At 41.6% G+C, this 27,374-nt stretch overlaps 2 protein-coding genes across 4 annotated transcripts in view; one reads left to right on the forward strand and one right to left on the reverse strand.

Annotated features, from left to right (window-relative positions):
• The window catches only part of SLC35A2 (solute carrier family 35 member A2), a 33,448-nt gene extending 22,598 nt beyond the window's left edge, over positions 1 to 10,850 (forward strand). The window contains exon 5 of one of the 2 annotated variants that reach the window (XM_073599796.1): positions 1,610 to 1,747. In XM_073599796.1, coding sequence (XP_073455897.1) covers positions 1,610 to 1,616 — 7 coding nt within the window. In that variant the 3' untranslated portion in view covers positions 1,617 to 1,747. Of the gene's footprint in view, positions 1 to 1,609; positions 1,748 to 10,407 lie in introns of those variants that run through there. The other variant, XM_073599795.1, reaches the window with a different exon arrangement.
• Positions 10,851 to 23,283: 12,433 nt separating this feature from the next.
• The window catches only part of PLXNA3 (plexin A3), a 233,310-nt gene continuing 229,219 nt past the window's right edge, over positions 23,284 to 27,374 (reverse strand). For both annotated transcript variants that reach the window (XM_073599797.1, XM_073599798.1), the window contains exon 32: positions 23,284 to 27,288. In XM_073599797.1, the coding sequence (XP_073455898.1) occupies positions 27,193 to 27,288 (96 nt within the window). In that variant the 3' untranslated portion in view covers positions 23,284 to 27,192. The remainder of the gene's footprint in view (positions 27,289 to 27,374) is intronic.

Consider the following 27,374-nt stretch of genomic DNA (forward strand, 5'->3'; position numbering starts at 1 on the left):
AGAACCCATCCCTGCTGGTAGAAGACTGATTATTGCTAGTGAATAATCGCAAGTGAATCTGGCAGGCTGGTTGTACCCAAGTTTATTGATCAATCAACTTGGTACATTCAACCTGCCCATTAATCGTTAGAATCTTTTCCAGTTCCCGCTGAACCAGCCTAGATTCAAACCGTGTATGGCCGGCCTAAAGCAGTCCTTAGGCTTCACTTTTTAAATATTCACAGGGGTACATTTATCAATTCTGTTGCACAGCTAAGAAATGTTAAACAGGAGCAGTCAGGCAGATTTAAATAATTGGGCAGCTTCGATCATAAAGTCTCCCTGCCACTGACAATAGTGTAAATCTGTTTTTTGTGAAGTGAGTTTGGAGGCAAAACTGAAAACGCACTAAACATGCTTAGGTGTGAACCAGGCCTTAAAGCTTGCTGAAAGCTCTGAAAATGCTTTGTAAAAGCCTGTTGTACATATTCTCTTATGCAAGCTTTATTCTTAAAGAGGGGAGTTAATGAATCCTGCTTGTACTGTGCTGAAAGATCCCATTATTACTTGTAAACTGGATGTGAACCCTGATTTAACAAAGGGTTTAAAAAAAAAACTCAAGGCTTCAGTGGTACATTGTATGTTATTACACTTAAAAGTAGGGTTGCGCCGATACCGAGTATTTGCACAAGTATCGGTACTCGTGCAAATGCACCGATACCTGAAACCAATACTTTCAGGCTCGGCTCTTTGAGCTGTCAGTGGGTCTCCCCCGTGTTAAAGAAGTCCGGTAATTGGAGCTGTCAAAAAAAAAAAAAAAAGCAGCTGGCAATGTTAACAACATTGCTCAGCCCTGAAACACTAAAATAAAAAGAAACATTGTTTCTTATTGTATATTTCTGTTTCTTCATCTGCAAATCAAAAGGATGAACAAATGTTCCTCTGTTTAACCCCTTAATAACCCTTAATTTACTCTAATCAGCCTTATTGAACTCCCTAGTCTCCTCCATTTAAATTATTTTTCTGCTTTTTTTCCTTTTTGTTCACGTCTATTTTATAAACGATAAACAATTAAAACTTTTTTGTTTTGTTAGTGAATATTTTTACACATATATTTACACATTTCACAGTGAAAAAGCGCTACATTAAAAAAATAATCTATTTATTTCATTTGTAAATAACTTTTCAATGTTTGTACCATTGCTGACAGCTGAAGTTAAAACAAAACCTTTGCGGTTGGTAGCGGCGAGTACTAAAAAAAAAAAAAAAAAAAATCGGTAATTGTACTGATTGTAAAAAAAAAATGGTATGGGTGCATCCCTATTTAAAAGGAAAAAAAAAAATGTCCCTTGCTTTGCCCCTTACCTTCACATCTGTCATCCATTTCTTACAATTGAAGCTTTCTATAAAGTCTTGTGCATAAGCTCCGAAAAAACTACTAAATAAATGTTTTTTGTAATATAGAATTTTTTGTAACATTTTAAGTATGCTTAGTGAATGGGAACATATAAAATATGGTAGGGGTTTCTCAAATGTGACTGTAATGGTGGAACTACACTTTAAGGAGAACCCCAGTTAAATTTGGTAATAAGAAAACTAGCTGTTTTTTTTTTGTTTCTTTTTCTGCTAGAGTGTAATCAAACAACCAACAACAGACATTGGTCTCGTGAGCTCTAAAGACCTGCCTGTGACAGCAAATGGTGTACTTGACAATAGAAACTGTAATCCAACCCCACAGCAAACACATCCAGATATGACGTGCCCAGAACTGAGTTTTACACTTTAGTAAACGGACTTCTATGGCAAAGAAACACCAAAAGGCCGACATGAGAACATACTAGATATTGTTGTCACGACTGGAGCTTCCTTAGCATTAACTGTATAATATTAATGTGTAACATTCACCAGTGTGTGTACATTTTCTCACAGGTACCCTAATCAACATATTTATATTGCACATTTAAAGTAGACCTGCAGTCTAAAGTGAATTACAACTTATTTTATTTATCCTACTGGTATAATGTATACAGTAGCAGCATTTGCAAACTCTTCCTGGGAGATCTTTGCTTCCTCTAGTCATGTGACACAATGCCAGGGCATTGGTTGCCTTCTGTCTGCCATGGAAGAACTCAAGCAGAATTGCTGATTGGCCAGCTCTATCTGTAAATCAAGCCCACACAGATCACATGACTAACATTCTGGCATTTGGTCACATGACTGGCATTTATTTTAGCCTTTTGGTCTACTTTATCAATAAGAAAGCCCAAGCATCTTTTGGCAACTTATGAAACATTTGTGAATGTTAACTAACACCCGTACATAAAGCAGTTTGTATTTTGTGGCGCTAATATAGAATATCTGCGATAGAAGAATCATTTTCTTTTGTACCATTTTTCAAAAAATTAAGTGCAGAAAGCCAACTACACCTAAGAGCAAACTGTATTTTGTGATCAGTTGTGTGCTTTCCTGGTTAATACAGAAATGGAACAGTATGGTGGGAAACGGGTATGGTAATGTATATGTTGGCTCTTGTATCATTTGCATAGGATTATCTGAACAATGAATATACAAAAAATGTAATCTACAGTGTCAAAGGTCACTTTATCATATGGATTGTAGTTAAAAATCTTTACATAGCAGATCAGAGTACATCCCTTCGAGTTCAGCAATAGACCAATGATTCATCCTTCTTTAAGGAGAGGTTTGCCTGTATAATAGCTGTGCATGCCCACCTCCTCTCTGCACACAAGTAGCAGTACAGGACCCTTTAAAGTTATATTGTAATAGTCGCTTGCATCCCTCTTATGAAGGCTTAAATAATTGATTCTGTGTATGTATATTAAAAAAAAAACTACACATAGAAGCAAACTGTATTTTGTGAACACTTGTGTGCTTTCCTATAGAAAAAAGGGGGGAGGTGGGGATGTGAGGGCAGTTGCTGAGGCTGACCAGTGCACATAACCACATTGGGGAATTAAATGGACTATCTCTGTACTTGATGCAATCACAAAGTAATTATATAAAATTCAGATTTTATTCAGTAATAACATACAAAAAACATAAAACATACAAAAATGTTCTTAAAAATACATGTATACATCACATATAACTAGCTATTAACAGGTTTCCCCGTAATATTTCTGTTAGAGAGGGATAGAGAAATTCCTCTACCGGTTTCAAGGTACAACCGCTTCTTCAGGAGGAAGGAGAATACTGAATAAAATCTGAATTTTATATATCGGTAAATACTTTGTGAATGCATAAAGTACCGAGATAGTCCATTTAATTCCCTGAGGTGGTTATGTGCACTGGTCAGCCTCAGCAACAGCCCTCACATCCCCACCTCCCCCTTTTTTTTTTCTATGTCAGCTTGGATGATGGTACCTCTATATTGTTAGCTATCCAATAATATGTGAGGCTATACTCAAAAATCAAATTGTATGCTTTCCTAGTTAATGCAGAAATGGAACAGTATGGTGGGAAATAGGTATGGTAATGTATATGGTGGCTCTAGTATCATTCTAGAGCTTGGTCATACTTTAGCCACTTCCACCACAAAAAAAAAAAAAAAAAAGGAAAGTGCTATCATTTTGTTTAGGTGTACCTTCCATGCCTTAATAAACAAAACTGAGGCTGGCTGATTGTGAGAGGGACTAACATGTTAGAGACAACAGCCTATCATTTTACTAGTATCCTCACCAAGTCTTAAAATTGATGACACTTCTAACAAAGTCAGAGCTACAAACTAATTGCTCCATTACATTATTTAGGCCTCGCCTGTGGGGCCTGAGATTGTTCCCTTGCTAAAGAACCTTATTTATCTCAGTTAGTTGGTGCATTCAATGAGTGTGAAAGTTTTACCTAATGATCCTCGTTGCACTAAACTTGTGCATATTAGGTGAGGCCTTGTTATAACCAAACACGTCAGTAGAGAAAAAAGTGACAATTGCTGAAGGGCCAGTTGCTGAATGGAAAAACTGGAACTTGTACTCCCTTCTATTGGGAGCCCAGTTCTTTTTAAAGGATGATATTATTGTCAATGGAAGGAATGTGTTGAGTCAGCAGTAAGTGACACAGCTTCGGTCCTGATAAAAGCACAAATTCTCAGGAAAGCAGACTGGCATGTGAAGTCAATGCCCTGTCTAGGCAACTACCAGATTTTCCAGTTGCATAAGAAAACCCTGACAATAGGTGTAGTGACTGTCTTAATTATCTGGTAGTTTTTTCATTGTGTTTAGAAAAGTTTTCTTTTAATTTGCTTTACTTAGATTTAAAACTTATTCTACTACATGATACAACCCGCTAGAAGCATTCAAAAGCTTTCCAAACTTTTTAAAAGTTTAAATTAGGAGTATAGGTTCACTTTAGAGGGAATTGAAGTTTTTCCCATATTTTCTTAATAAATTCAACATTTAAAATAATTATATTAAATATATATTAGGTATTATTCTGTCCAGGTGTATTTACAGTCTCTTTCACAGGGTTGGCTGTTACAGAACAATGAAAGCCTCTTGTATGACAAAGTAAAGTAGAACTAAGCCCTGCTATCTTTTACAGCCAAACAGACCTTCTTAGCCTCACAGTTATGTGACAGTTATCATTCATGGTATGCCTTAAAGACTGCTAAATTGATGGGTTTAGTTCTGTTTTACCAAGTACAAAATCTGGTTACTATGTGATGTACAAACCCCATAAAGTAAACAAAAAACATTTTACTTTCCCTGAATGAGCCAAGTCTCCCTTCATTTGTGTCTCACATGCTACCCCTCCTTGACACTGCAGCTTAGAGTGGGAGTGATTCAACAACAGTGCCTGTTCTGTCAATTTAGAAAGCCGTGTGAAGGACTAGGCGTGTATTCAGGTGCCGATTGAAAGCTGCATTAGGTGGACTTCACTGACAGGATCAACAAGTACAGCCATGACTAAAAGTTTTGAGAATTAAACATATACATTTTCACAAATTCTGCTCCCTCAGTTTTTTATGATGGCAATTTGCAATTCATCTGATCACTCTTCATAACATTCAGGAGTATATGAAAAGTCCCTGTTTGTCATGAAAATGAACTTAATCCCATAAAAAACATTTCCACTGTATTTGTGAAGAAGGCTTCAGGGCACCCAAGATAGTCCAGCAAGCGCCAGGACCGCCTCCTATAGTTGATTCAGTGTGGGATCGGGGCACCACCAGTGCAGATCTTGCTCAGGAATAGCAGCAGGCAGGTGTGAGTACATCTGCATTAGAGGTCGACCGATATGGGTTTTTCTCTGGACGATGACAATATTTAGAAATCGCGGCGGGCAATGGCCGATATATGATGCCAATTTTTATTTTTTTTTCCCCCTTCATCTCATAAAATCTAACAGTTAGACCCCTTTCACAATGGGGCGTTTTTCAGGCGCTTTTGGGCTAAAAATAGTGCCTGCAAAACGGCTCCCCTGCAGTCTCAGTGTGAAAGTCCGAGTGCTTTCACACTGAGGTGATGCGCTGGCAGGATGTTAAAAAAAGTCCTGCAAGCAGCATCTGTATACCGCTCCTCCACCATTCCTGCCCATTGAAATGAATGAGCACCACTGCTGAAGCGCCTGCAAAGCGATTCGGCAGCGGCACTTCACGGGCGCATTCAACCCCTTCCTCGGGCGGTAGCTGGGTTATAAGCGCCCCGCTAGAAGCCGAATAGCGCCGCTAAAACTAGCAGCGTTTTACCGTCAACGCCTGCCCGCTCCAGTGTGAAAGCAGCCTTAAGCAATAGAGAAAATTTCATTCCAGTTTAAATTTCCAATTTAAACAGGTATTTAAAACTTTTGGACAAAAAAAAAATGGGCTAACTTTACTGCTTAGTTTTTTTTTTTTTTTTTTAATTCATTAGTGTATTTTTTTCCCAAAAAAATTGCATTTGAAAGACCACTGCGCAAATACCATGTGACATAAAATATTGCAGCAGCCGCCATTTCATTCTCTAGGGTCTCTGCTAAAAAAATATATATAGATATATATCTATATATATAGATATATATCTATATATATAATTTTTGGGGGTTCTAAGTGATTTTCTAGCAGAAAATACAGGATTTTTACTTGTAAGCAACAAATGTCAGTAAAGATTTAGGGCTCTTTCACATGGGGCGGATCAGTGATGATCCGCCCCGTGAATATCCGCTTGCTCAGCGGGGATCGCTCCGCCAATCCCTGCTGAGCAGGAAAATGACAGGTCCGTCGCTGCACACTGTGGGGGATCGGGTGATGACGGACCGTAGAGTCCGTCGTCACCCGATCCGATCACGGATGGAAAAGTAGGTTTTTCCTCCGTTACACTTTTTTGGATCGGAGCGGGTCGGATGTCAGCGGACATCCGACGCTCCATAGATGTCTATGGAGGGTCCGTTCAGGTCAGCCTAAAAACTGACAGGCGGACCTGAACGGACAGTCCGTGTGAAAGAGGCCTTAGTCTTTAAATGGTTAAACTGAGAACTCCTCCACAAAGGAGTTCAGTTCATTGACAAGTGGAAACATTGAATCTTTTTAGTTTCTTTTATCAGATTTGGCAGGCTGCCCAGAGAGGAGAGAAGTGCTCCACAGAAGACTTCAGGCAACTTACATTGACTTCTATTACAGAAGTCATTTGCAAGTCGCGCTGAAGTTATAATCGGCCTTTTTTATCAGCACAATCGGCCGATGCCGATTAATTAAAAACGCCAAATATCCGCCGATATATCGGTCGACCTCTAATCTGCACGCACAGTGAGGCTAAGACTTTTGGAGGATGGCCTGGTGTCAAGAAGGGCAGCAAAGAAGCCACTTCTCTCCAGGAAAAACATCAGGGACAGACTGATATTCTGCAAAAGGTACAGGGATTGGATTGCTGAGGACTGGGGCATCCGGAAAAACCTTGTCTGGAGAAGAGAAGATGAGCCTTACCATTAGTCCTGTGTCATGCCAACAGTAAAGCATCCTCAGATCATTCATGTGTGGGGTTACTTCTCAGCCAAGGGTATAGTAGTGAAAGGATTGGTGCTGGACTTTATAGGCACCCAGAGACATGATGCCAAGGTAAGCAAAACCCAACCACAGGGGGGGAAACAAACCACTGCCAATAAGGTCCATGTGGAAAAAATCTAGTGATGTATCATCACAAAGATAGTATTGGGTTATGTATCGTTAAAATCATATAGGCAATCCTTACTTTGCAAAGTTTTAAAATAGTCTTTGTCTGGTTGTGCTTGTTTTAATCAAATTGTTAATATATTTTGTTTATAATTTTTGTGTATTTTCGTGCCTATAAATTCCAGCACTAATCCTTTCACTACTATACTCAAAATATGGGATGTGGCACTTTGTTAAATATCAATTTGGTATTCATAGTACCACCCTGTGGTGATACCTTATCACCTATTTCAATATTCTAAGCCGAGGGAGTGGGCTCACTCACAATTTTGAAAACAGCCATGAATAAAGAATGGTACAAAAACATCCTCTGAAAGCAACTTCTCCTAATCATCCAAGAACAGTTTGGTGAGGAACAATGACTTTTCCAGCATGATGGAGCACCTTGACATAAGGCAAAAGTGATAATTAATTGGCCAGTGGAACATAGAAATTTTGGGTCAAAGGCCAGGAAACTTCCCAGACCTTAATCCCATTGAGAACTTGTGGTCAATCCTCAAGAGGCGGGTGAACAAAAAAAACCCCACAAATTCTAACAAACTCCAAGTATTGATAATGCAAGAATGGGCTGCCATCAGTCAGGATGTGGCCCAGAAGTTGATTGACAGCATGCCAGGGTGAATTGCAGAGGTCTTGAAAAAGAAGGATCAACACTGCAAATATTGACTCTTTGCATAAACTTAATGTAATTGTCAAAAAAGCATTTGACACTTATGAAATGCTTATTATTATACTTCAGTATATCATAATATTATCTTACAAAAAGATCTAAAAACAACACTGTCATTCTCAAAACTTTTGGCCATGGCTGTATGTATGGGACTTTGCAGGGGGACTATGAGAAAACTGATGTACTTACAATTGTTACAGAACTTATTTTGTTATTATGATGTCATAGTTCTACTTTACGATGTACGAGCCAGTTGTTTATAAAACTCAACTTAAGCTGAATGAAATATGTTGCTTTCCTTCTCAGATGGCTCAGCCTGAGGTTTGAGGCGCAGCTTGCTTCAAGGGAGCCAGCTTTTGTTTCTGTGCTGACTCTAGATAGCTCATAGTCTTTTAGGAATTCTTTATCATATCCACTTGCCGACCCCCCACCCCATAGCACATTTACTGCTACAGGGTGGCAGCGCTGACCAGGATCATATATACATATACACGTGATCCTGCACTCCCAGGTATCGGGCGTGAGTGCGCACCGCCGGCGGCTCGCTCCCACTGTGATTTTACACAGTGAGAGCTGATCAGTGTGTCCCGCATACCCTATGTTCGCCGGCACACCCCGATTGTTCAGTACACAGGCAGAACGGCAGTAAACAAGGCAGATTGCAGTTCTGTCAGTACAGAAGGCATGGATCCTGTGTTTCTGTTAAGCAGGAACACCAATCCATACCTTCCACTAGTAAAAGCACCTCCCCCACAACACTGATTCACCAGCTAGGCACACATTTAATCCTTTGATCACCCCTGATGTTAACCCCTTCCCAGCCAGTGTCATTAGTACAGCGGCAGTGCATATTTTTAGCACTGATCACTGTATTAGGGTCACTGGTCCCCAAAAAAGTGTCAGTGTCCGATTTCTCTGCCGCAATATCACAGTCCCGCTATAAGTTGCTGATTGCCACCATTACTAGTAAAAAAAAATATATAAAATAAAAATTCCAGAAATATATCCCATAGTTTGTAGGCGCTATAACTTTTGCGCAAACCAATCAATATACGCTTATTGGGATTTTTTTTGCCAAAAATATGTAGCAGAATACATATTGGCCTAAAATGATAAAGAAATTCGATTTTTTACATTTTTTTAATTGGATGTCTTTTAGAGCAGAAAGTAAAAAATTCTTTTTTTTTTTTTTTCAAAATAGTCGGTAATTTTTTGTTTATATTGCAAAAAATAAAAACCGCAAAGGTGATCAAATACCACCAAAAGAAAACTATTTGTGGGGAAAAAAAGTACATACATTTTATTTGGGTGCAGTGTCGCACGACCAAGCAATTGTCACTTAAAGTAACGCAGTGTCGTATCGCAATAAATCTTCCGGAGGTGAAGTGGATATACAAAATATTTTTTGGGAAACAATCATATAAATCATAAACAAATCAGATCATATAAAAGTAACTACCGTATATACTTGAGTATAAGCCGAGATTTTCAGCCCTTTTTTTTTTAGGCTGAAAGTGCCCCCCTCGGCTTATACTCAAGTCACCGCCATCTGCCTACCTGATCAGCGTGTCATGCAGACAGATGGCGGCCAGTGTATCATAAAAACATTCAGCGGCCATTCCAGTGTTCAAAAGCAGCGCCTCCTCCTCGTCTGCGATAGGCAGAACACTCAGTTTCCCAGCAGTCAGTGTTCAGCCTATCATGGACATCCTCTCATCCTCGTCCGTGGTATGACGATGAGCGGATGTCCGTGACAGGCTGAACACCGACTGCTGGGAAACTGCGTGTTCTGCCTATCGCAGACGAGAAGGATGCGCGGCTTTTGAACACTGGAACGGCTGCCAAATGTTTTTATAACACGCTGACTGAGCAATGGTGGCTGAAGATCGGCACACAGAGGCTGCAGATGGACACGGGGAGGCATGCACAGGACACAGGGAGACATGCAGCTTCATATGGGCATTGTTGACCCTCTTTTCCACTTACAGTAGCTGCTGCATTCATCACCCTCAGTTTATACTCGGGTGAATACGTTTTCCCAGTTTTTTGTGGTAAGTTAGGGGCCTCGGCTTATATTCGGATCAACCTATACTCGAGTATATATTATAGAAAAGGAACCATTATGGAGAATAGAAAACTCCATTCGTTGTTGCCACCATCCCAAATATGTTATGTATTTAGAGAAAACAAGTACCCCCCCGGTACTGTGGGACTTTGAGGGCGAACTTGTGAGGACACGATATTATAGAAACAGAGAAAAATGTATTATTTCATAAAACAATGTGGCGGTGTGAAACAGCACCATACATAAAATAGTACATGATATCCATATAGTAGGAGAAAAAACACTTCTCCTATAGCCCAAAAAGGAGAAGGGTTATAGGAGAAGTGTTTTTTCTTAGACAAATTATAGAAGCATCGAAGGAGTTACAAGAGATATTCCTGGAATTGTAGTTCCCAAGCAGGTAAACGTTTTGATTGCTGCCTACATCTATTGTAAAGCCTTTTTTTGCTCACGCTTGCTCTTCTGTGACTTTGTCGTTTGCTGTGAAATTACCCAATTTTGGCTCAAATTAAATTCTGTTCTGTATTTTAGGACCATTTCAAAACAGAAAGGCTCTTGAACACCATGGATGTCCAGAGAAGTACGGCGTGTGCCTGTTGTACCAACACATGTCAAAGTATATTGCATGGACTTACTTAAATCTTTGACTTTAGACTGTTACCAACACATGCACGTCAGTTTCCAATTGGAAGGATCTATGCTGCCAAGGAATGTCTGTTTGTAGGTACCAAACAAAACCAAAATTCCAAGCTGTTCCACTTTAGAAAATGTGTAACTGTTTACTCATCAGTGTTAACATTCATTATAATATATCAATAATGAAAAATGGGGCTGTGGGGCAGCCGGTGTGTGTTATATTTTCCACACCTTTAAGTAAGGGTCTGGTCAAAAAATACACAGGTACCTACTTTTTGCCCTGTTACCCCTGTGATTTGTAGATTACACTATTTGTCCCATCGTGTGTTTTTATTTGGCGATTTAAAAAAAAAAAATACATTAAAATCTTAACCAAAACACAAAAGTATTTTAGTTATTTACAGAGAATAATTGCTCTTTCCTTGGCAACAAGAATGTATTTTTTGTTATACCCGCTCCATCTCTAAACCTTTGGTGATCTTACCTTCATCGTGTCCATACAAATCTTGCATTCTTTTTCCATCAACGCCATCCTTCCATAGCATCCGTTGGTGCTAGCACAGTGTTGACTGTGGATATCAGAACAGGAGGAAATAAGGCCAGAAAATCTAGATTGGTCAACAATGACACAGTGTGGGGAGTGCGTCATATGTTGGGGGTATTAGCGGATATCAAGTAGAAAGAGGAAGAAAAAAAAAAAAAATCAGTCTTTCCTGCACTTAGATGGCTGGGTGTTATTTGGCTATTTATGGGAACAACAAGGCTTTGTGTCCTACCTCACTGTCTCTTGCCTTTGAGATTATGCCATCCAACATTAGCAGGCATTGATTTGAGGCTGTTTTCCAGTACCAGGACAGGAACTGGGTCTGCAGGATCTTGGCATTTAATTTAAATTCTGGGACAGTCCTGTGCTGATCTGGGACAGCTGGTGTGAGCTGCAGCCTTGGGCTTCATTCACACTTGTAGGACTCCAAAGTAGCTCGACTTTGACACAACTTTGGATGTGTATGACTTGGATGCAACTTTGGCTTTGACCAAAATAATGGACAACTGTTGCATGTAAAACATTCAGGTATGACTTTCATGCAACTTTTGAGGGTTAACACTGAACTAATGTCCCAAAGTCGGAAGCAAAATAGTACATGAACTACTTTGAAGTAGCTGAAACTTTAAGTCGCACATATATGAATGGTTATCATTGGAAAACATGGGGTACAACTTGCTATCTGATTTTGATATCCAATGTCGCATGACATGTCATACAAGTGTGAATGGACACTAAAAATTTTTGCTGTACCAAAGTATGGAGACACCACTGTCAGATGGGGCAGAGAGATTTCTCAGCTTTACCGCAAGCTCCAGCTAGAGAAAATCAGAGTTTAAATGGGGCCTCCTGCAGCTGCCAGGAGTGTATGTAAATCTGACAAGCCGACTGTCAGATGGAAGCCGCCATAACGCTTCCACACACCCCGGTAACTGTGCCCCCCAGATGCCCCACCATGTTTTCAGGGCTCCATGCACCCATTAGCAAACCCGGGACCAGCGTGGCAGGTGCTGATGAGTAGAAGGAAGGGAGATCAGTGTCAGTTCACTGATATCCCCTTCCTGCTAATAACCCAGAAGCTCCATGTAAAAACATCAATTCCAGTTCCTGGTGTCACTGTCCCCAGCCAGTATGGGCGCAGTGCAATCTGTGCTCCATTAAATTAATTGGAAGGCAGGGGCGAAACCAGGGATCTTTTAGACTGCTGATGTCTCATTAAAGAAAAAACTGCCCCCTAGTGGTTAACCCCTTCACTGCCAGTGTCATTTACACGGAAATAAGTGCATTTGTATAGCACTGATTGCTGTATAAATGACAATGGTCCCAAAGATGTCTAATGTGTCACAGTCACGATAAAAATCGCTGATCTCCACCATTACTAGTGATAAAAAAAAAAGAATAAAAATGCCATAAAACTATCCTCTATTTTGTAAACGCTATAACTTTTGCGCAAACCAATCAAACGCTTATTGCGATTTTTTTTTTTTTTTTGCCAAAAATATGTAGAAGAATCCGTATCGGCCTAAAATGAGGGAAAAAAATGTTTTTTTAAATATATTTTTTGGGGATATTTATTGTTTATCGTGCAAAAAATAAAAACCACAGAGGCGATCTAATACCACCAAAAGGAAGCTCTATTTGTGGGGAAAAAGGGACGTCAATTTTGTTTGGGAGCCACGTCGCACGACCGCCCAATTGTCAGTTAAAACGACGCAGTGCCGAATCGCAAAAAAGTGCTCTGGTCAGGAAGGGGGTAAATTCTTCCGGGGCTGAAGTGGTTAAAAAAAAAAACACACACACACACACGTATAAATGTAAATGCACATGTCAGTTGCACTTCACATGTTACACACTGCCGTGCACACCAGAATAAGAGCAGTCATTTTAGGCCTATTATTCATGGTTCACTCTAAACTAATATCCTGTAGAGTATTTTAAAGCGTTGCCTATGGATAATGACATTTGTTGCCATTTCATGGGCGCATGCAATTTTAAGGCTTTACACATTGGGTATCTATTTACTCGGTGCAACCTCATCTTTTAGATTTGACCAAAACATTGGGTAATATATTGTGATTATGTGCACTATTACTCTTTTATTCTCTAGGGTGTCTGCATATACATATTTATTTATATATATTTATTTATTTATTTTAAATGTGTGCAAAAATGGCTCGGGCTGCAAGGGATTAAAGGAAACCTTTCCAGAGAGAAACATGAAAGCTGCTGTTAGGTTCTTGGCCATGATACTGACCCTTCTGGCCGCATTACTTTTGACTTTCCTAATCTGCATGATTATTCCAGGTTAGTGCCATGAATTTATCCAATAGGTCAGCATAACAGCCAAGCAACATTTTCAAAAGTAGATCAGCAATGGCAGCCTCCAGGTTTCACAAAACCACACTTGACTAGTTTAGTCAACCTAAACAGGTAGAATAGAGGAGATTTTGTGCAGTTCATATTTTAACCACTAGGTGTCAGACTGGCACAACATAAAAGGGCCCTTAATCTGTCCATTTTTATATATGTGCTCCAACTCAGGAGACTCAAATTTATAGTTAGGACTGCAGTACACTGGGTGTTGTGATGTGGCCTCTGCAGCTTACACATGTATTTGGAAATGTGTGCAAACTAAAACCCTTGTTTTTAATGTGAACTGTTAGGGTCAATTCAGTTTGTTGCAGGCTGCCTGGTAAGTGATCTGGGAATTTTTGTTTGGCACATTTGTGTCACCACTTCCAACTCAGTTCCTGCTGTACTTACCTCGGGGGTTGTGGAGCTGTCAGCAACCCCACAGCCACTCCAGTGGTTCAGTGAATTGAAATCCCAGCTCTTCCTCTTTCAGTGCTTCCGGACTGGACCAGATGGATTCTGATTGGTCAGCACCATCAGTGTGATGATGCTGACTAATCTCGGAATAGATCTAATCCATGCTAGAAGGGCTGATAGAGAAGAGCAGGGATTTAAAATCCCAGACCGCTGGAGCAGAAGGTGGGGGGGGGGGGGGATGTGCTGACTGCTCCTCAACCCCAAAGGTTGAGGAGGGACCGGGGGGGGGGGGGTTAGTATGGGAAGGGCGTCCAGTGTTAGTTCAGCCCAAGAATCCAATCCAAGCCCAACCAGAAGGATTTCAATTGTGTGTCTTTTAGTGGGAGTACCTTTAAAATTTGGAGGGGTCAGTAGGGGGACATGTAATCTCTTATCGATCACAGTAGGCCTTGCTTGACAAAATGTCAACAGATCCATTCCTGTCTATAGATGTTGCCATCTCCCTCTCATTCCCCCATACTGCTGGATCCATGAATCGGAAGATGTGCTGTTCTCCATTTTGTCTTGCTTGTGCAATGAACGTTATGCGGAGGAACAGCTGGAGAGGACACAGATACTAAAGTGATGAGATGTCAGTTTTCTGGAATGTGTGTTGGATCTGGACCCTGTACTTCTTTGACATGATATAATCCAGCCAACACTTCTGCTCCTAGGAATGTGCCAATAGTTTATACTTTGTCTATGTGGGGAATGTCTGCCTACAACAGGTTTGTGTCTGGATCGCTCAGGGGAAACCTGGCAGGAAGTAAAATATCAGTGTGAGAAAGCTCAGCTGGAAGCTGCATGCTAGGTCTAGAACAGCAACATTTCAGCTTCACTGCCTCTGGTTTATGCTTCTAGCGATGGTCATATTTAATCAACAGTTTATTTAGCTATACTACCTTTTAGGTTTCTTATTATGGTCTGAGCTCCTGCTGGGAAGATTTCTCCTTTTTTTCTTACCGATGGGCTCTCAGTGATGAGCACCTACCTAATTTTTTGTCCTTCATGGAAAATATCTGCAAGTATTAAAGCGGTAGTAAACCACCAGTGAAACAAAAATGTAGTATTCACTGTATACTAGCACATTATGACAAACACACCTGCAAAGGGAATTCCTCCCGCGCAGCACGTTCATGGATCCCCGGCACTGCCATCTTCACTCGGTCTTCCTTCCAGGTTTGCTAACTCTGGCTGTATGAATGGCTGGAGCTGTGGTGACGTCACTCCTGCGGATGCAGGCGGGAGCCCTCGGCTCCAGCAAGTGGGTCTGAAAGTACCAAATGGGTATGCCACCCGTTCAGAGCACATGCAATGGTGACATCATCGGCAGCATCGCTTGTTAATATCTCCTAAACTGTGCAAGTTTAGGAGATATTCACTGTACCTACAAGGTAAGCCTTATTATAGACTTACCTGTAGGTACAAGTTCAAAAGTGGAGCTTACCACCACTTTAAGGCCTTATTCACACAGGATTTAACTTGTATGAGAGCAGTGTGTACAACAAAAAAACACAAAAACAAAAAAACACACACCAACCACCATGCAATACATGCTCTTTAAGCGTTTGACCCCAAAGCCTTTTCTTGCACTTTTTGTTTACATGTAAAAAACTATTTTTTGCTAAAATTAATTCTTAGAACCCCCAAATTTTTTTAGACCCTAAAGAATGAATTGGTGGGTGTTGCAATTTTTTTATCCCATACGGTATTTGCACAGTGTTTTTTTTAAAGCAATTTTTGGGTGAAAAAATACGCTTTTTTGAATTTTAATGCAAAAAAAAATACATAACCCAATTTATGGTAAGATAGAAAAGATGTTACGCCAAGTAAATAAATACCAAACATGTCACAATTTAAAATTGCGCACACCTGTGAAATGGCAACAAATGACATAAATGTACTATCCATAGGGGATGTATTAAAAGCCTCCTTAGGTTACCACTTTAAATTTACACAGGAGGTGCTAGAATTACTGCCCAAGATCTGACGTTCGCGGTGATACCTCACATGTATGTTCTCAAAGTGAATTGTGCAAAAGCAGTAAATATATACATAAATAAAAATAAGTTCATATGTAATATATATATATATATATATATATACACATACACACACATACATATATATACACATACATATACACACACATTTTTGTAAATATTCTATTATATCTTTTCATGTGACAACATTGACAAAATTACACTTTGCTACAATGTAAAGTATGGAGTGTTCAGCTTGTATAACAGTGTAAATTTGCTGTCCCTTCAAACTAACGCACAGCCATTAATGTCTAAACCGCTGGCAACAAAAGTGAGTACACCATTAAGTGAAAATGTGCAAATTGGCCCCAAAGCGTCAATATTTTGTGTGGCCACCATTATTTTCCAGCACTGTCTTAACTCTCTTGGGCAGGGCATTCACCAGAGTTTCACAGGTTGCCACTGGAGTCCTCTTCCGCTCTTCCATAACAACATCACAGAGCTGGTGGATGTTAGAGACCTTGCACTCCTCCGCCTTCCATTTGAGGATGCCCCACAGATGCTCAATAGGGTTTAGGTCTGGAGACATGCTTGGCCAGTCCATCACCTTTACCGTCAGCTTCTTTAGCAAGGCAGTGGTCATCTTGGAGGTGTGTTTAGGGTCATTATGTTGGAATACTGCCCTGCGGCCCAGTCTCTGAAGGGAGGGGATCATGCTCTGCTTCAGTATGTCACTGTACATGTTGGCATTCATGGTTCCCTCAAACTGTAGCTCCCCAGCGCTGGCAGCACTCATGCAGCCCCAGACTATGACACTCCCACCACCATGCTTGACTGTAGGCAAGACACACTTGTCTTTGTACTCCTCCCCTGGTTGCCACCACACACGCTTGACACCATCTGAACCAAATAAGTTCATCTTGGTCTCATCAGACCTCAGGACATGGTTCCAGTAATCTGTTTGTCTTCAGCAAACTGTTTGTGGGCTTTCTTGTGCAACATCTTTGGAAGAGGCTTCCTTCTGGGACAACAGCCATGCAGACCAATTTGATGCAGTGTGGGGTGTTAGGTCTGAGCACTGACAGGCTGAACCCCCACCCCTTCAACCTCTGCAGAAATGGCAGCACTCATATGTCCATTTCCCAAAGGCAACCTCTGGATATGACGCTGAGCACGTGCACTCAAATTCTTTGGGCGACCATGGCAAGGCCTGTTCTGAGTGCAACATGTCCTGTTAAACTGCTGTATGGTCTTGGCCACTGTGCTGCAGCTCAGTTTCAGGGTCTTGTCAATCTTCTTATAGCCTAGGCCATCTTAATGTAGAGCAAAAAAAATTTTTTTTCAGATGCTCAGAGTTCTTTGCCATGAGGTGCCATGTTGAACTTCCAGTGACCAGTAAGAGTGAGAGCGATAACACCAAATTTAACACACCTGCTCCCCATGCACACCTGAGACCTTGTAACACTAATGAGTCACATGACACCAGGGAGGGAAAATGGCTAATTGGACCCAATTTGGACATTTCCCTTAGGGGTGTACTCACTTTTGTTGCCAGTGGTTTAGACATTAATGGCTGTGTGTTGAGTTTTTTTTGAGGGGACAGCAAATTTAGACTGTTATACAAGCTGTACACTCACTACATTGTAGCAAAGTGTAATTTCTTTAGTGTTGTCACATGAAAAGATAGAATAAAATATTTACAAAAATGTGAGGGATGTATTTTGTGAGAATATATATATATATATATATATATATATATATATATATATATATATATATATATATATATAGTTATACAGTGAGGGAAAAAAGTATTTGAGCCCCTGCCGATTTTGTACGTTTGCCCACTGACAAAGAAATGATCAGTCTATCATTTTAATAGCAGGTTTATTTTAACAGTGAGACAGAATAACACAAAATATCTAGAAAAACGCATTTGTATAAATTTGCATTTTAATGAGTGAAATAAGTATTTGATCCCCTATCAGCAAGATTTCTGACTCCCAGGTGTCTTCTATACAGGTAACGAGCTGAGATTAGGAGCACTCTCTTAAAGGTAGTGCTCCTAATCTCAGCTTGTTACCTTTATAAAAGACACCTGGCCACAGAAGCAAACAGATTCCAATCTCTCCACCATGGCCAAGACCAAAGAGCTGTCCAAGGATGTCAGAGACAAGATTGTAGACCTACACAAGGCTGGAATGGGCTACAAGACCATCGTCAAGTGAGAGCGTGACAACAGTTGGTGCGATTATTCGTGAATGGAAGAAACACAAATAACTGTCAATCTCCTTTGGTCTGGGGCTCCATGCAAGATCTCACCTCATGGAGTTTCAATCATTTTGAGAACGGTGAGGAATCAGCCCAGAACTACACGGGAAAGTCTTGTCAATGATCTCAAGGCAGCTGGGACCATAGTCACAAAGAAAACAATTGGTAACACACTATGCCGTGAAGGACTGAAATGCTGCAGTGCCCGCAAGGTCCCCCTGCTCAAGAAAACACACATAAAGGCCCGTCTGAAGTTTGCTAATGAACATCTGAATAATTCAGAGGAGAACTGAAAGTGTTGTGGTCAGATGAGATCAAAATTTATCTCTTTGGCATCAACTCAACTCACCGTGTTTTGAGGAGGAGGAATGTTGACTATGACCCCAAGAACACCATCCCCACTGTCAAACATGGAGGTGGAAACATTATGCTTTGGGGGTGGGCTTTTGCTAAAGGGGACAGGACAACTTCACCGCATCAAAAGGGACAATGGACGGGGCCATGTACCGTCAAATCTTGGGTGAGAACCTCCTTCCCTCAGTCAGGGCATTGAAAACGGGTCGTGGATGGGTATTCCAGCATGACAATGACCCAAAACACACGGCCAAGGCAACAAAGGAGTGGCTCAAGAAATAGCACATTAAGGTCCTGGAGTGGCCTAGCCAGTCTCCAGACCTTAATCCCAAAGAAAATATATGGAGGGAGCTGAAGGTTCGAGTTACCAATGTCAGCCTCAAAACCTTAAAGATTGAGAGGATCTGCAAAGATGAGTGGGACAAAATCCATCCTGACATGTGCAAACCCGGTGGCCAACTACTTAAAAAAAAAGGTCTGACCTCTGATTTCCAACAAAGGTTTTGCCATGTACTAAGTCATGTTTTGAGAAGGGGTCAAATACTTATTTCACGCATTAAAATGCAAATCAATTTAAAACTTTTTGAAATGCGGTCTTCTGGATTTCTTTTGTTGTTATTCTGTCTCTCACTGTTAAAATAAACCTACCAAAATTACTACCTAAAATTATATACTGATCATTGGTCAGTGGGCAAACGTACAAAATCAGCAGGAGATGATACTTTTTCCCTCACTGTAGCATTCATAATTTGAATTATTCAGTGTAAAAGTCCTATACACCATACAATCTTTGTGCAATCTCAAAATAAACCTGCCCAGTTTCTTCCAATAGAGCATCAATGTGAAATCACCGGACTGCATATAGTGCCTGATGCCGATAGCTTACTTGTGTCTTTGAGAAAGCCGTGACTGGTGCAGCGTGCGGAGTGACATCACGCTGGGCAGAGGCTAGAACACCATGTTGGAAAATCAGATCTGATGTGACTTCTGTACGATTTTCCCATTATAATCCTTTTACATGTAAGTGTATTTTCAAGTGTTTCAAATAAAAATATATATTCGAGGTCTGCACTATCGGTTTCTATGCTTCCTTTTGGCAGCCTCTATTTCTGGGAGATCTGGACCACGGAGACTGTAGACAGTCAGGCTCTAAAAAAAATGGTACCGGGATGATCCAGTATAACCACTTAAAGGTCTGTGACGTACCAGTATGTTGCTGGTTGTCAAGTGGTTAAAGATCCTGCAAGTATAGAAATATGACTGATAAATCAACCAACACAGCTAAAAATAACGTATGTTGGCAAAAAGTTAAAGATCAAGAACCTGCAGGTGGATGCAGGGGTAAAGAATCTGGTAGGGGTACTCAAAATAGGTTTTCCATGAAGAGAAATAGTCTCTTATAACCAAAAACTAGTCATACTAGTAAGTCCCCCCCCAAATCAGACCATTTTTAACCCCAAACTCAACATGTTCAGTGAAGGCTGCCATATTGACCCTTATTTATATACACAGCTCAAAAAAATTAAAAGGAACACTTTCTAATCAGAGCATAGCATCAAGTCAATTAAACTCCTGGGGTATTGATCTGGTCAGTTAAGTAGCAGAGGGAGTGTTAATTAGTTTCAGCTGCTTTGGTGTTAATGAAATTAACAAGTGCACTAGATGGGCAAAAATGAGATGACCTCCAAAACAGGAATGGTTTTACGGGTGGAAGCCACTGGCATTTTCCCCCCTGCTCATCTTTTCTGACTGTTTTTCACTAGTATTGCATTTAGCTAGGGTCACTACAGGTAGCAGGAGGCGAATACCTGGACACTATAGAGGTTGCACAGGTAGTCCAACTCCTCCAGGATGGAACGTCAATACATGCTATTGCCAGGAGGTTTTCTGTGTCTCCCAGCACAGTCTCAGGAGAATGGAGGAGATTCCAGGAGACAGGCAGTTAGTCTAGGAGAGCTGGACAGTGCTGTAGAAGATCCTTAACCCATCGAGACCAGTATCTGCTCCTTTGTGCAAGGAGGAACAGGATGAGCACTGCCAGAGCCCTACAAAATTACCTCTAGCAGGCCACTGGTGTGATTGTATCTGACCAAACAATCCAAAACAGACTTCATGAGGGTGGTCTGAGGGCCCAACGTCCTCTACTAGACCCTGTGCTCACTGCCCGGCACTGTGGAGCTTGATTGGCAATTGCCATTGAACACCAGAATTGGCAGGTCTGCCACTGGCGCCCTGTGCTTTTCACAGATGAGAGCAGGTTCACCCTGAGCACATGTTAGATTGTAAGCTCTTCTGAGCAGGGCCCTCTTAATCCTATTGTATTGTATTATAACTGTATTGTCTCCCTTTTATATTGTAAAGCGCTGCGTAAACTGTTGGCGCTATATAAATCCTGAATAATAATAATAATAATGTGACAGACGTAAAAGGGTCTGTAACATCATCCAGCATGACCGGTTTGGTGGTGGGTCAGTGATGGTCTGGGGAGGCATATCCATGGAGGGATGCACAGACTTCTATAGGCTAGACAATGGCACCCTGACTGCCATTAGGTATCAGGATGAAATCCTTGGACACATTGTCAGACCCTACGTTGGTGCAGTGGCTCCTGGGTTCCTCCTGGTGCAGGACAATGCCCGGCCTCATGTGGCGGGAGTATGCAGCCAGTTCCTGGAGGATGAAGGCATTAATACTACTGAATAGCCCCTGCGCATGCTTGACCTAAATCCAATAGAACACCTCTGGGACATTATGTTTCGGTCCATCCGCTGCTACCAGGTTGCACCTCGGTCTGTTCAGGAGCTCAGTGATGCTCTGGTCCAGATCTGGGAGGAAATACCCCAGGACACCATCCGTCTCATTAGGAGCATGTCCCGATGTTGTCAGGCATGCATACAAACACATGGGGGGGGCCATGCAAACTACTGAGTACCATTTTGAGTTGCTGCAATGAAATTTCAACAAAATGGACTAGCCTGCTGCATCATTTTTTCACTTTGATTTTTGGGGCATCTTTGAATTCTGCCCTCTGTAGTTTGATGATTTTCATTTCCAAACGATATAGCAACCTTTTGTTCCCAACACATTACCCAGTCCATATCAGTATAGATATCCAGCATGATATTTTTCCCCATTGAGATCTGATGTGTTTTTAAAGTGTTCCTTTAATTTTTTTGAGCAGTGTATTTAAATCACCAAATAGGGGGCAAACAAGAATCTAGTCCAGACAGGAGCTCCATCGTGCTAAGAGAGCTCCTCCCCGTGGTCTATTGGCAAACTACTACCAATTGTACCATACATAATTAGATTCATGCCGCCATAAGATAAAGGCTGGGCCTGCAAGAGCAAAGAGCCTTTAGAAACATCTCAAACTTCCTATATGCAGAATGTTTGAAAGAAGGAACATCTTCAATAGGTACAGTGAGATGTTGTTTATAACAAACATCAGGATCAGTCACAGATGTGTGACCCAATCGTCACAGACTGCACTATTTATCTGTTCATGAACCGTAAATAAAGTCCATCTGTCATTCCTCCGAAGGGTCCATCAGGGATTGGGTTCCATAACAATAATTCATGGCCCTGGACCTGTAAAACACCCTGCAGCTGCCACTGCATTGCACCAAGTGCCAAGGTAAGCACCCATGTAGGATCTAGTGTCCAAAGCAAACATTACATGCCGTCCCCACAGTGTGAGGTCTGGGTATAGCTCTTAAGGTTTTACAGAGGTTGCAAAGATTCAGATGTACTGCTTCTGTGTACACAATATAAGGCAGTAAGGTGTTTATTGAAGAATTTGAAGAACATTCACAAAGGAGAAGTGGTCCATCACCTTCAGACACTAGCACAAAACTGAGGATTCACAGAGTAGGGTAGGTTTATAGGGGTCCTGGGGCGGCATGTCCTCAAAAGCTTGCCAGTGTCCAATCACTTGAAGGTACATTCTTATAACCCATGGAAAATGTTGCCCCTTTCCCGTACTGTAGATATATCAATCAGTAGACATACTTTAAATTTAAATTCTACATAGTGATCTTTTCCATACATTGATACTCAATGTGTTCAATTTGTTCCTTATTTCTATGGGTAATTAGATTCCTTTAGAGTCTTGTCTGTGTTTAGGTACTACTGGACTGGTTCAATATAAGGGACAATAAATGAAGTGTAGCTGTCACTTGGATAATAGGATATATCTATGCAAGTGACAAAAAAAAGAAAAGAAAAACAAATGGCAAAAGGCCCAGAGGTGCCTACGCCTACCTCACTGTATTTTTAGGAGCTCCCCTGAAGCTTGCAAGTTTTTATTAGTATTGCCACTCTGGTGCAGTTCTGCATAGAAACCAATCAGCTTCCAGGTTTTTTTGGTCAAAGCTTAATTGAATAAGCTAACGTTAGAAGCCGATTGGCTACCATGCACAGCTGCACCAAATTTGGAACTCTCCAGTTTTAGTAAATCAACCCCAATGTGTTCAGCGCATACTTCTTAACTTAAACTTGGAAAACTACCTGTAGACAGGTTTACTATAAAGGGATGAGTGGTCAACACTGACAATCCAGTTGTGAATATTAGCAATGGCTCTGCTTTGGCCATTGGTGGTGCCATCACCACCAGAAGTAATGCCAGTTCTGTTGGCGATTCCACTGAGGGTACAACTACAGGTAGGAAGAGTGTCTACATACAAATCTAGAGAGTATAACAACACGTAACCAAAGTGGATAGGCACATGACTGGTAACTGCAATACAAGTCAGATTTACTTCTCTGCTGACCATTAATTGAGATCCACTGCTTACAAACCAAACACAAGGCAGGTTGGAGTTTGAATTCCTTTATTTTGCAAAAAAAGAACATCATGAAATAAAAAGGCCATGCTCACAGTATCAGATCCGCTGCCACCGGAGACATAAAGTGCTGATAAATACTGTGGACCCTGCACGTGTCATGGTGTCACCTCTGTATCAGATCCCATGGGGTGGAGAATGTTTCTAAGGCACCAAAATCCCTTCATTCACGGTGGAGAGTTGAACCCCTTAGACGCTGGTAAGTACGCAGAGGGTGGTGGACGCTGCCTCCAGCAGTCAAGTACTGGTGTAGTGAAGGGGTTACGTATGATGAGGATGGGGGGAAGGGGGGGGGATACAGGACAGTGGCACGGACTTACAAAATATATATATATATCTTATAGGTTTCTCCTTATTTACACACTGTCACATTGAACCCTTTACGTGTGAGGTATCATGAGACAGGGGCACACAAATACACACATACACACAAGCTAACATGGAATGTTTCCAGTTTGGCAATAAAGAACATTGGCAGTTATAAAAACCCAGCACAGGGGGTCAGGCATTTATGTACCTGGGCTGGACATCAGGGCAGCAGGTACCTGACACAGAGGGGAGGTTGGTTAAGTATGGAAAGAGTAAGTTATGTGTTGTGGAAGGGGAACTAGAAAGGACATGATGGGGCCTCACATCCCGGACTTAGCCTTCCTTGTGTGAAGGGAATAGTGTGCTGGATATACTTCCCTGCTGAGCACAGACTAAGGTACCTGGTCAAGTAATGGATAATAAGATGTGACAAAGATGATGGTCCAGTCAACTGCAGGATATAGAAAAGGGGATGGCATATTAGTCACAGATAATAGTCAAGAACCAGACATACTGATAGAGGTCTAGCTAAGTGCCAAACACTGATACTGGTTCATGTGTGAATATGAGGGTGTAGTCAAGTGCCAAATAGATCAATGCATTTGCCTGGACCCTCATGAGGGGCCAGTCATGTGCCAGCCCCTGGATATGATGGCACAGTTAAAGAATATGTCAAGCAGGAATTTCATGTTCCCGATATGCGTCTGCTGTACCATGTACATGTATGAAAAATTATCCTGTTCTCTTTGTATTGCTTCCTTTAAGTAAAATTCCTGGTGTTCCTGCCAGTCTCTTTGATTTACTATTAAAAACTGACCACACTAGGTGTGGTCAGTTTTCTAGCTATGCTGAGAACTCAACCTGCTCGCTTTCAATGATCAGATGGTGCTGACACACCCCCTCTGCACAGCCATTCACTGGAAAGACCAATGTGCTGCTGCTTCCCCCCCCCCCCCCCCAGCTCTCTAAGGTCCTTCTGCACCTGGGAACAGAGGGTATGTGATCACTTATAATAATTAAAAAAAAAAAAAACGTGGTAAAAAGGAATTTATTTTTATACATATGCACAAATATTTTGCCTTTCATTTCTATTTTAAACTGAATGGGTTTTTAACAATGGGAGGGTTTACATATACTTTAAGTGTCTAGTGTGGATATGAAAGTTCAGTCACGTGGCAGGCCACCAATATAAGAGTCCACCATGGTGATGGTTATTGAGGAAGTTCAGTTAAGGACAAGTTAGACAAGGGATGCAAACAAGTATTTGACCAAAAATAGAAAATCATTTAACAAGCAGAAATCAGGGAGGGCCAAATAAACCATGCACAGTCATGAGGGCGGTCAAGTATTCAAAACAGTAACACAAGTTCTGTTATCAGGGTGGGTTTTAGCACAGGGATAAATGAAACAGGCCCAAGTTCTTGGGCGTCAGGACCTGTACCAATACTGCACCTGCATGGTGGGAACAGGGGAGGAGATGGGCATATGAAATAGGGGCTCTGCTACTTTGTGTTGAACCAAGAAATGTAATGCAGACTTGCAGTTTCCTGGTGCTTTGTTATTGCTTCTAATATATGCTTTGGTTTGTGTCCCCATTAGGAAACCAGCAAGGAGCTCCTCCCCCTTTGGGGTGGTACACATTACTGTAGCTGGCTCAGATGATCCTGATGGATCTCCCCTGTGCTTTGGGTGTCATCTGGAGAAGGTCACATACAACACTCTACAAACAGACCCACAATAGCAGCACCACTCTGCCACCGTCACAACACAGTAGGGGAAAAGACTGGTGCAGGGCAGGTCAGAGACAAACCCAAGACTAAGACTTATAAACCTTCCGCAATATTTTTCTTTCATTTTGTAATTGCAGTTTCTGGGTCTCAAAACCCAAAAGGCAACACTTGAGCACCTATGTTAAAATATATTAGGTTTCACCACAAACAGGTGCATATCTTAGACCTAATCAGGAGAATCCTTTATATGAATATGGTGCTTTTTTTTTTTTTTTAGAGAGGACACAATAGAACCTGTCGGCTGACAGAAATTTTGGTTCATTTAATTGCACACTGTTTTGCCATGCACCACTCTTTTTCAAAACTAAATCCACACTGACTTCACGTCAGCAAGAATTTCAACTGCAGGAAAGTTTGGGGGCACGAAGTCAAGACTGATTGCTTCGTGACACCCCCAAGTGTTAGGTGTGACCTGGGTGGTGAACCTAGGAAGAGGGATAAAACTGAACATTCAAACAACTACAGAGGACGCACACACACGCATATCTCTCCGCCAAGCATGGCATCTATATAAAAACACTGTCCACATTCTGCAGTGGAGGATAAAACAGGAATAAGTTAAATAAATAAAATTAAATATAAAAAATGCATGATATAGTAACCAGGGCCTGGAATGGACTTAACCCAAATGTGCCCTGATACACAGCTGTACACAACACAACCGAGGCCAGTGACAGTCTGCAAACCCTGTAAGTGTCGCTCTATGGAAAAACAAGGGTTAAATCAGGACAAGTTAAATATTTACAAGGCAGGGAACCCAATGGCATTTCAAGACCCTGCTTTGACCTGTTTTCTGACCTCCATCTTTCCACAGAACGTGACTTAGAGGGAGCATTGGACAAAAAGCAGTGGGGGTGGTGTGGGGGTGGGGGTGGGTATGGGAGAGGGTGAGATGAGGGTAAACTGCACGCCCACTCACATCTGCCATCTTCCCACAAAAAAAATGAAAAAAAAAAAAAAAAAATACCACTGATACCGCATGGCACAAAATCTCATTAACATAAAAGGGAGTCCCCGCCTACCTACGATACCTAAAATCTGGGGAACCCCTCGATTTTCACGTCACAGATATGAAATAACTCCATCGTCTCTCCACAAAGTCTTGGGGGTGCACTTAAAACACAGGAGAGGAGCAGCAAGGAGATTTGGGGAACAATAGTGCACTGAGATTATTAGTGGGTAACAAACATTGGGAAGGGGGGTGGGGAGGGGGGGGAGGTGTCCCTCTGAGTCATATGGCTTCACGATACCAAAAAACATTGACGTCCTCACTGTGTGCAAGCTCCTGATTGGCCAGAGAGTCCAGGCAGTCTAGTGACGAGAGGGGCGGAGAAGGTGGGTGAGGACGCGGACCCCCTCGAGAAGTTTTGCAGAGAGAGAGTGAATGGTGTGCACACCGACCTCGCCTAGTGGTCAGCACAATATTACACCAAAGGTGTGCAGTCAAGGCTCTGCTCTCCCAAGCACAAGGCACTGGAACACGGGCACCTTGTCACACGGTCATAGAAGAAGAATGAGTGGGCATGCCATGGGGCACACGGTGCCATGGCTGGTGAAGATCGGCTGCTAACCCGGATAAAGGATTCAGGCGCTGGTCACACAGGTCCCGTCGGTGGCTCTGTGGAGTCTCTGTGGCAGTGCCATAGCTTTGCACATTGCCCGTCACCCTTCTAGTCATGTTGGCCTCCAAGTGGGCCGCTACCTATCAGTTTCTGGCTCATCTTGGGGTCCTGGGGAGTTGAGGTTGAGGGGATAAGGGACAGAGAAGGGGTTCACAAGGTTCAGCTATTACTTGAGACCATGTTGATAACTTGTTCCATCTTCTGGCGCAGTTTGTGTTTTCGGCAATAAGAATCTCGATCCAAAGCAGTGAGGATCTGCAAGGAAAAGGGAGTTATTATAGAAATAGTAGAACATATGGAGCTGGTTATTCCATCCTCCAGCAATTGATACTGAGAAGAAC

Source organism: Aquarana catesbeiana, linkage group LG09 (genome assembly GCF_042186555.1).
Source record: "Aquarana catesbeiana isolate 2022-GZ linkage group LG09, ASM4218655v1, whole genome shotgun sequence".
NCBI lineage: Eukaryota > Metazoa > Chordata > Amphibia > Anura > Ranidae > Aquarana > Aquarana catesbeiana.